A 10,099-nucleotide genomic window follows, 5' to 3' on the forward strand; every position below is an offset into this window, starting at 1 on the left:
ATGCTCAAGGCTTCAAGGTGCTTCTGCTTTCTTACTACTTGTTACCAGAAAGAAAACAAACACTGTTGTATCTTATGTGATTTTTTAATGTGATTCATAGTGATTTAGCTTTCAAAGAAGCAAGTAAGTACAGAACAAGGAGAAAAGCTTATTGCTGGGATGATCACCGATGGCTTCTGTTCACAGCAGGCCAGGGCCAGACTACACAGGAAGGACATGGGTATCATGGTGTCTTTGTTATTATAGAATCAGAGCAAAAGGACTCCTCAGAAAATAGCCATCATGAATTTCATGATAGAAATGGGATGTTTAGAAAGAGTCTGTCAGTACTTGAACCTTTTATTTTTTTTTAAAGAAAATAAAATGAAAACCCATGTCTTTTAGAAAGAAATATGAGAAGGAATGCCCATAGATGCACCCCGCTGTTGGGAATGCATCTCTCCAAAATTCGATGTACAAAGGTTATCATGTTTAATTTTCAATAGTTTTGACTTTTTTTTTTTGCACTCCTGAGTTTAAGGAGACAGATTCTGGCATTTTTCAGGAATTATAAGACATTTCATTCTGTGTGACCACCAAATAACAAGTAGTCTGTAATGTGGGCAGAAAACAATTTGTGTATTTCAACCAAATTACAAGACATAATTATATTTCATATAAAAGTACCCATGAGGAGAGTAATTTAAAGTGTAATACATAAGGTACTTTAAACAGTGCAAAGCCATTAAATATATACATTATAGGTGCCATGTCCAAATACAGCAGGATTTTATCTACCCTAAGCCAGAGAGAATAACAGAATCATATGTCTCCTACTTTAATCCTTTGTGGGTACGTGTCTGAGCCTATCTATGTACATAACTGCCTAATGATTTGTGCAAATGTCTGAAACTGGTTTCCTAGAATCTGAAACCCTTAAACACTGAAGTAAGTACACCATCTCCACTTCGAAGTAGCCTTAGGCTTGTAATAATGGCTGAGCGATTTCAGCCTGCACATCTGGTAAGGCAGGTATCTGACTGCGAATTAAATGTTTAACGAAAATCACAAAGAATACAATCACCAAAATGCTGCCAAGAGACACCCCTAAGAAATAAGCATAGGACTCCTCGCTCTCAACGTCTCCAGGCTTGACGCTACCGTGGAGGAGTGGGGGACCCGGCGTGGGAGGAAGCGCTCCTGGGCTTGTTGAACGGAGCAGATCCTGGACGTTCCTGAAGGATCCGTTGTGAGGCATGCCTGTGATGTTAAGCAGATGGCAGAGCAGCGGGTACAGGTCTGTGGAGTTCATGGCTTCCTGCGTGAAATTCTTTCTGAAGGCAGGACCATGGGCTAAAAATACTGGATGCATGTCTGCTAATGCATTATCGTAACCATGGTTGCCTACTGGAAAGAGAACATGGATGAGTAAGTTAGCCCCCGCTCCCAGGGCACAACAAGAATGACGGTTGTATCGTCCAATTCTGAACTGAAGTGCAAAGTTTAACTTGTTCATATTTTAAAAGAAAAGAATCTTTTGTGACTAATCTCTACTGTGGTCAACATCACCGTCCACTTTAGAAAATGAAAAGTCAAACTGATGACAAATTTTTCTCGCAGGCAGAAGCAACCTGAAACAGTAGAGGAGGAGGGGTAAAGAGCAAAACCGAACCCAAGTCAGGGGAAAATGAAAGCATTATTTTCTTTCTTTCTTTCTTTCTTTTTTTTTTTTTTTGGTGGCCGCCAAACTAATATTCAGTAAGTACTTTTTAGGTAACCTACTTTGTTCCAATTATGTTCTAAAGATAAAGGGATAAAGCGGCTCTCAGTCATTAAGAGAGTAAATTCACCATTACCAATTACCAGTTGTGGGGAAAACAAAAGACACCACAAAAATCAAACTCCTAGCGACAGCTACAACCCGCTGTGGAAAACTTAAGGTCAGGACCTTTATGGGTAAAACCTTGATACGGGTGGTTCAGATCAAAATACAATTTAGCACTGTGAGCGTGTGTGGCTACAAAGAAAGTAAAAAGCCTTAGAAGTCTTCTGATTTATCAGGATATGTAAACACTGAAGTATGAAAACTCCTGTATAATAAAAACTGCATTTTATGTTGTTGTTATTATTTTTTAAGTAGACTCCACGCCCAGCGTGGAGCCCAATGCAGGGCTCAAACTCACAACCCTGAGATCAAGGCCTGAGCTGAGATCAAAAGCTGGACACTGAACTTACTGAGCCACCCAGGGGCCCTACAGGAAACCTATTTTGAGAAGCACTGCTTTTGGACATTAGGACTTCATTCTCTTGTGGAACTCAGGTTGAGAAGGAATATGCTGGCCAACACGTAATTATTTGTTGAAGAAATAATTATTTCATATATTTATTTGTTGAATAAATAACCACATTGAACATGACATAAACAGGAGCGTTATTAAGACCTTCCAGCAAAAACAGGCCTGACCAGTCTGTTGCGGAATGTAGTTCACCACACCAAAATCTCAAGAGAGCCCCTCAGACTCCCATTACTTATAAAGGACCAATCTCCTCAGAGACAGCAGTTCTTTTTGAGCAACCCCGCTACCCCAAGAGCTATCTGCACAGTACCTGAGAATCTGAACATGTAAAGGCAGCAATTATTCTCTGGGCCAAAGAAATTTTTTTTGAAAGAAATTATTTCTAAGATTTTATTTATTTGAGGGCGCCCTGGGTGGCTCAGTCAATTAAGCGACGGCCTTCAGCTCAGGTCATGATCCGGGAGTCCTGGGGTGGAGTTCTGCATCGGGCTCCCAGCTCCATGGGGCGTCCGCTTCTCCCACTTCTCCCTCAGACCTTCTCCCCTCTCATGCTCACTCTCACTCCCTCTCTCAAATAAATAAATAAAATATTAAAAAAAAAAAAAGATTTTATTTGAGAGAGAGCGAGCGCATGCGTGCCACACAAGTGGGTTAGGTGCAGAGGGGGAGGGAGAAGCAGGCTCCCCACTGAGCAGGGAGTCCGATGTGGGGCTTGACCCCAGGACCCTGGGATCATGACCTGAGCAGAAGGCAGACGCTTAACTGACTGAGCCACCCAGGTGCCCTGAAAGAAATTATTTTTAAAGGCTTTCTTAAAACAGATCTCCTGGTGTGAGTAAGTAAGCTTACAGACCATCATCCATGTGTAAAACCTTTAAGAACGAGACACCAGGCACCTGTATACACCTGCCACTGTGATGCCCATATGTACTACAAATGCCACAGTCAGGCAACTGCTTTTCCTTTGGTCAACAAATATGATAGGAACCCAATTCTACCTCAAGGGACATCTTTGTACATCTCAGGTAGATCAAGGACCAAGCCTGAAGAAAGCATTCCTGCGTAGTTCTGATACAATGTGGTTCCTTCATTATCCAAGTAACAGAGGAAAAACAACTCCCTGGGAACTGATCAGTGGCCATGTTAATATCTATGTCCACCAGGAAAGCAGCAGGCCAGCAAGGTAGTTCACCGGAGGGAAGTTCTAAGAGCTGAGAAGCCTCCTGCAGATGGCAAGGGATTAGGAACAGCCCCTAGGCCGCAGCTGGAGGGACAGAAGGTGGTGTTACCAGAGCCCAAAGGCTAGGGCTGCACAGTAGGAGATGGAGCTGTAGGAAGAGCTGTCCAGAGGGAGCTGGACCACAGAGGAAATGAAGTCACCATCACAGACACCACCTAAGATGGAGAATGAGCGGGACAAATATCCTGGCTTCTTCCCAACTCCCGACTCCTGCCTCCCAAACTCCTGTGGGTGTCTTCTATTATTTTGGCCACGTATAACCAGAAACCAGTTGGCAAAGGAGCCTGGGAAATTAGTCGTTAGAAGTCAATCAGCAGCAGGACAAAGCAGAGCAGGGAGAGGGAAGGGAGTTGAGCAAATATGCACATGAGGGGCCCATTACGGAGCAGTAAAAGACTTTGGACGGCTTTTCCATTTGACTAACTAGCTAGAAGCTATATAAGAGAAAAATTACATGTTAAGGATGGCAGAAAGCCCCTTCTTTTGCATGTCTGAATTTCAAATGGGACGTCCATTATATTAAAAATTCAGTGGAAATAGCTCCAAAACTGTATCACTAGGGGTTAGAAAAATACATTTTCGTAAACAGTCCTCCAGGCCACACGCACTTCTTTTCAGAATAGTTTCCAAGGTAGAAAACAAAGTTGGCCTGTATTTGGTAGAGCCAGAAGGGCAAAGAAAACTAGAAAGCTAACAACTGCAAATAAAAACAGAGATTACATTCTTACAAAATTAGAACATGAAACAGACGCAGAAAAAACAATCTGTAAATTTCCAATTAGGTTTTTCTCAAGAACATGATGACTATAACTAGCTGTCTGGGTCACTCTGCATACCTTTGGTCTGATGACTTCCAGCGAAATGCATGTTTAGGGGCAAGTCCCAAGGATCTTTGCTTTGCTATTCATGTAGGACTCCGGTTAGTTATCTGATTAATAAATACTGCTCTGTTACGCACAGTCTCCACTCCAACAAACAGTGACGCAGAATGGGAAGAAACGGTGTAATATACTCACACAGAAAGTTATCTGACTTATTCTGCAGAATATACCACCCGTCGTCAGCCACGGCTATGATGGGTTGAATTCGACGGTTGTACTTGTAATGCCATCTTTCTGGAAGCTCTTCTCTTTTGTAAACAGTAAGATTAGGATGGGCATGAGCTAGGGCTTCATAGACTTCATCAAATTTACCTCAAAGAGGAAGGATACGGAGAGAGACTCAGAACCAGGCACTCACTGTTAGGATTAAAGAAACCACCCTGGCAACAGAGGCCAGCGAACATTTCTTCCTCGCCAACAACACCCCCTGAGGTAAACCACCACTGTGCAGAACAGAGGGAAATACAGACAGACACTTGAAGACTCTTATCCCTTGAGCAAAGAATCTTGAGGGGCAAACAGAAATGACCCATCTTCTGCTGTACGTAAATTCACTTAACAGAACTGAGAGGACATTATATAGAACCCGAAATCTCTAATGTAAAAAGACTTAACTACACACTTCCCCTCCCCGCAGCTGTTGACACTAAGGAAAATGTCTATACAAACAAAAACAAAGAGCTAAGTTCTGATAGTTATGCACACCAAGGAGAGAGAATCTCTGAGAGGAGGGCGAGGCAGCCCTTGGGGGGAAATCGGAGGGGGAGAGGGACCAGGAGAGACTGTGGACTCAGAAACAAACTGAGCGTTTTTGGTGGTGGGGGGGGGGTGTTGGGTGAGCCTGGTGGTGGGTATTAAGGAGGGCACGTACTGCATGGAGCACTGGGTGTGGAGCATAAGCAATGAATCTTGGGACACTGAAAAAACAAAAAAAAACAGACAGGAAGACTGGAGGTGAAAGGGAGCTTGTGAAACAGGAAAATTCTTTAACCCCTGGAGGCGTGGCAAAAGCACTCCCTGGAACTTCAAATGCAGTGTCTTTAATCCTTTTCTTGTTTTTCAAATCCTTTATTGGGGGTTCCTCCCTGCCTCCCAACACCCCCAACACAGGACACATTCCAATTTTATAAGGAAAACTGAAGAGTTAATGTGATTTCCACAAACAACAAAAGACTTGTTATTTTATACTGAATTTGTTAAAAGGTTCATGTGCAAGTGCACATGTATATTTTAACATTCGCTGTTTCATATGATCCTCTTGATTCCCTTGAGAGGTATGTAAGGCTCGTATGTGAGGTATTCAGCTTTTCAAAATCTGTCCTCTCACCAGATATCTAGAGTTAATCTAGATGGTGATAAAAAAGAAGTCAGAAGTCTGAGTCTCCCTCTGCACATCCTTTGTGATCTGGTGAGGCTAAACAGCAGTAACACTTAAGTGACAAGGTTGGTAGGAGGCTTTGAGAAAAGGTTTGTAAGAAGTTCAATGATTGTTATGACTTCCTCATTTATAGACAAGGAAAAGAAATCTTCAGCTGGACCAATGCTTTCTCCTTCCTATACAGCACTGTTTCTCTACTAAGCAGGTCCTACAAAGGGATCCACAGAAGGCTAAATTTAGGGCTTCCATAAAATCACTGTAATTGCATGTGAATTCTATGTCTCTTTCCAACTCAATTTTCCTCAGAAAGGGGCTGTAGCTTTCATCATATCTGGTGGTTCCAAGATGGTTCAATCCATCTACCGTAAATACAGAGAAAACATCAATTTCAAATTCCTGGGAAAAGTGAAAAATTACAGACTGAGAAAAGAGATTTTGTCTTTTCAGAGACTAAGGATTAAGCCCTAGAAAACTACCATGACACAGGCAAGCCTATGAAGACAGAGAAACAAAAACTCCCCCCTCAGCTGCACTGGGCACATCCAGCCCCGGCCCCAGATCACCACTCGGTCAGACTTACCTTCTTTTGGCAAGATGGCCGCTACTGGAGATTGGTCAATCAGGACATAGTGGTCTTTATCCAGATACTCATCAAGTTCTATGATCCTTTCCTCAGAACACTGGGTCATTCCATGATCACTTGTGATGATTAGGTTCAGAACGTTCCACAACTTGGCCTTTTTCAGCATTTGTATGAGATATCCCAACTTGTTGTCGATATCCGAAATGACAGGCCCCATGAGCGGACTCTCGGGTCCCAAATGGTGGCCCATATCATCGGGGTCTTCCCAATAAAGAAGACCGAGATTTATGGGCTCTTTTGACGTAAACCACTCGATAATTTTGGCAACTCTATCTTCAAATGACACAGACTCATTGTAAGGCATATAATGAGTAGGAAAGCTATTATGTATTTTTACGTCGGTTCCAGGCCACATGGCTGCACCACTAGAATGTCCCGCCCTCTGATTTGTGATCCATATTGGCGTTGCTTCTTCCCAAAACTCAGAATCATAAATAGTCATGTTATCCAAGGAGAAAGACTTATTCAGAATAGGATCAAACATGTCATTTGCAACAATCCCATGATTCTCTGCAAAGAGGCCAGTGACCAAAGTATAATGGTTAGGGTAGGTCTTTGTAATAAAAATATTAGTAACTTGCTTCACATGAACACCATACTTCATAACATAATGAAAATGGGGTGTTGGAACTCTATACAAGTAATCCCAACGGAATCCATCAAATGAAACCAGTAGAACCTTTTGCTGGTCTGGTTGGAGAGAAAATGTAACGGACAGTATTAACGCAGCAAGTATGAAGGACACCCAGAGGAGTTTGGAAGTCATTTTCAAAGTATTTGATCAGCTCAGTGTAAGATAATCTGTATAGAAAACATATAGAAGTTAATAACAATTTTTTTTTTTTTTGTATACCTTACCCCAAACTGACAGTAACAGTACTTAGTAATAGCAGTTATGTCATAAATCACAGCCTGGAAGAATTATGTTGTTCCACCTTAAATAAGAGACCTGGGGATTCCTGCATAATAAAGCTAAGAAATTCAGTTGCATTTTAGAAACTGCTACTTTCCAAGAATTTATCAAAACATTTCTCAAAGTAATTATTTAAGTAACCCCCCCAAATATCATTTTAAAATGTTATAATTTACTTTTGAGAAAACCAAAAACTTTTCAGAAACTTTTGCAGGGGACCCAGACTTCTGACTTTTGGCCTGTAAAGTTTATGTAATCTAATTAATATCTGTGAAAGTATTTATCATTATGGTTAGACCAACTACAGGAACCTAGAAACAAGCAAGTACCATCAGCAAATCCAATAAAAATGCTTAAAAAAAATACACACGTCTATTTTTCAAAGCCAAAGTCTTATATTTAGGGATGTTACTCGAGAAATGAGAAAAAAGATGAACTTGGTTTTTTGAAGTGACATAAAATTTGTGATACTCAAATACGCTTGTGTAGTGTAATTTGCATTCATTTATTTCATAATTAAAGCATAGCCTTTGTTATTCTAAAACAGTTTCTGTTGAACAGAAACATAATTCTGAAATTTGGTGTTAACTTTCTGTGAGCTGAAATTCATCAATATTTAATCTTTGTGTTATGTGTGGAAAAAGCACTTGCCAGGATTAAAGACTCCCTTAGGATCAAGGTTGTTGGTCAGTTGTTCTATTTTTTTTTTAAATCTGCTTATATGTCTAAAAAGTTTTTATTCTATTCAAGAAAGCTAACAAAAGGCAGTATGGATAAACAACACATATGTAAATTTTGTGAACTCTAATTGGGCTTGCAAATTAAGCAAGGATTTTTGGTTCTCTATTCTAGTCCATTCTTGCGTGAAGGTATTTGTAAGTCCACCAAAACCTGGATCTATCCACACTCTTGTGCCAAGAACTCTCCTGAATTCAGGCTTTGATGCCTTGTTAACTTGAATATGCTGAAGATATTTTAAACCTCAAAAACAGATCCTGTCTTGTCTTGCTGGCTATATTAGAGGTATAGGTAAGTAAAAACAGCTTGGCATGCTTGCTTTGCTTTCAGATACACTAATTTTTAACCATGATTTCACTGTACCTAGAACATTACTTAAACTGAAATTGCAGTAGGTATCGGACTCCAGACAATGGTTCAAAAATTTAAATTTAAAAACTATTTCTCAAATGGCAATAATGTTTCTAATACTGGAAGGAACATTTAAAAACCAGTTCCAATAATGAACTCCAACTGTATTTACTAACATCTGGCTGAGGATGCTGTTTCCTCCCCCCTTTTCCCCCTTCACCTTCCTCACACAAGAAAAGCTGTTATGAAACAAATATAATTTAAGGCTAAAAAAAAAAAAATCAACTACATGAAATGCCTGATTTTCCTCTAAGTAAATGAATTCAGCAACTGTGGTAAGCAGGAAAGAACTGCTTTCCTGGACAGAAGAAAATAAATGCTGTGTTGTCTACAGCTTAGGAATGTTTGGTAAGAAGACTCAACATTATCACATCGATGACATAAAGGAATAAACAAAGAGGTGGGGGTGGGGATGAAAGAAATAGCAGATTTCGTTCTTTTCCACGCACAAACTGCTGCACAGTGCAGTGGAATCCCTAGTTCTCGGTCCAGATTTCACCGGGCTGCTTTCCAGGTTCTCCTCCCCTCTAATCCTTCCCCCACAGGCTGCCTTGGAAATAGAGGGAAGGGGCGCCAACAAACGCGGAGAAGAAAGTGGAGGAGGAGTCGGTGGGTTTAGAGGGACTCGACGTCGAGAGAAAGAAGTAGTGCCCTATCTTCCCCCCTGGGATTCCAACCCAGTCACTGGGAAGGGTCCGGGCGTTGACTACTTTAGCCATTCGCTGACCTCCCGCCCACCGAGGCCGGCAGGTGCCCCCACGTGAGCTGTGCGCGTGTGCAAGGAAAGGGGGGCTGGTCTGAGGGGACCACAGGAGCTGTGTGAGTTCCCGGGAGGCAAGCAGCCCACTCCCCTGGACTCTTACCCTTGCAGTGATCCGGACGGCCCGCATGGGATTGGGACAAGAGGATGGTGAGTCGGGGGCTGGGGGGGGCTCACGCAGACCCGGGGGCAATAGCGGGGAGGTGGCGGAAGCGAGAATTGCCCCTTGAACTTGCAGCCGCTCACCTGCACGCAGCCTCGGCGCAGAGCACCTGACCAGCACCTCCTCCTGGCCGCAGGTCCCGCCTCTTGCCTCCTATTGGCTACGGTAGAATGGTGCCCTCCGCTGGGCCTGCCAAACCAAAGCCGGGCTCTAGGAGTCGCTGCACCGCCTGCCAATCAGCGGGCCCGGGGCGGAGGGTGGGGTGGCGGGCACTGCCTGCGTCTGGAGGGTGGAGGGGGCGCCGCCTGCGGGAGCCGAGGCTCGCGGGGAGGTCGCGGGGGTCGCGGAGGCAGACACCCAGGCTGTATCCTCGCTGAGGTCTCATCTCTGCCCGTTCACACACTGCCCTGCGGTGTGGCATTTTCTTGCAAGTTGCTTGTGTTGTCGTCTGTGATGTAGGAAGATTAGAAAGAGCTACCCCCAGTGGTTTGTCAACCCTCAACTGTTTCGGTTAACAGTCCTTTTCTTATCTCTCAAGGTTTTTTGGTTACTCTGTTTTTTATCAAAAATTGGTGACTCCATACCCTGGATTTTGCTCTGAGGAACACTCGAACGCCCCAGAAAGTCGATGGGACAATGACATTTTAACTCTTTTTTATTAACTGGTGTGACCTGCTTTACCTTAGAAAAGTCTGA

At 42.8% G+C, this 10,099-nt stretch overlaps 1 protein-coding gene across 3 annotated transcripts; it reads right to left on the reverse strand.

Moving 5' to 3' along the window:
* Positions 1–68: 68 nt before the first annotated feature.
* On the reverse strand, positions 69–9,545 carry ENPP5 (ectonucleotide pyrophosphatase/phosphodiesterase family member 5). Of its 3 annotated transcripts, none has more exons than XM_044252109.1 (4): positions 9,487–9,545; positions 6,356–7,219; positions 4,533–4,709; positions 69–1,386 (listed from the first exon to the last, which is right to left on the reverse strand). In XM_044252109.1, exons 2-4 carry the CDS (start codon positions 7,182–7,184, stop codon positions 959–961), a joined length of 1,434 nt encoding a protein of 477 aa, XP_044108044.1. In that variant the 5' UTR covers positions 7,185–7,219; positions 9,487–9,545; the 3' UTR covers positions 69–958. The 3 variants fall into 3 exon arrangements, with proteins under 3 accessions (XP_044108044.1, XP_044108054.1, XP_044108034.1); XM_044252119.1 differs by having other exon boundaries at positions 69–1,383; positions 9,344–9,517; XM_044252099.1 differs by having other exon boundaries at positions 9,344–9,517.
* Between the last annotated feature and the right edge of the window lie 554 nt (positions 9,546–10,099).

The sequence above is a fragment of the Neovison vison genome, chromosome 1 (assembly GCF_020171115.1).
Source record: "Neovison vison isolate M4711 chromosome 1, ASM_NN_V1, whole genome shotgun sequence".
Classification (NCBI taxonomy): Eukaryota; Metazoa; Chordata; class Mammalia; order Carnivora; family Mustelidae; genus Neogale; species Neogale vison.

Coding starts and splice junctions, on each gene's coding strand:
- ENPP5 (XM_044252109.1), bottom strand. CDS start 7,184: ATGACTTCCAAACTCCTCTGGGTGTCCTTCATACTTGCTGCGTTAATA. Junction 4,710..6,355: donor GGCCATCTTGCCAAAAGAAG/GTAAGTCTGACC, acceptor TTCCTCTTTGAG/GTAAATTTGATGAAGTCTAT. Junction 1,387..4,532: donor TAAGTCAGATAACTTTCTGT/GTGAGTATATTA, acceptor TTCTCTTTCCAG/TAGGCAACCATGGTTACGAT.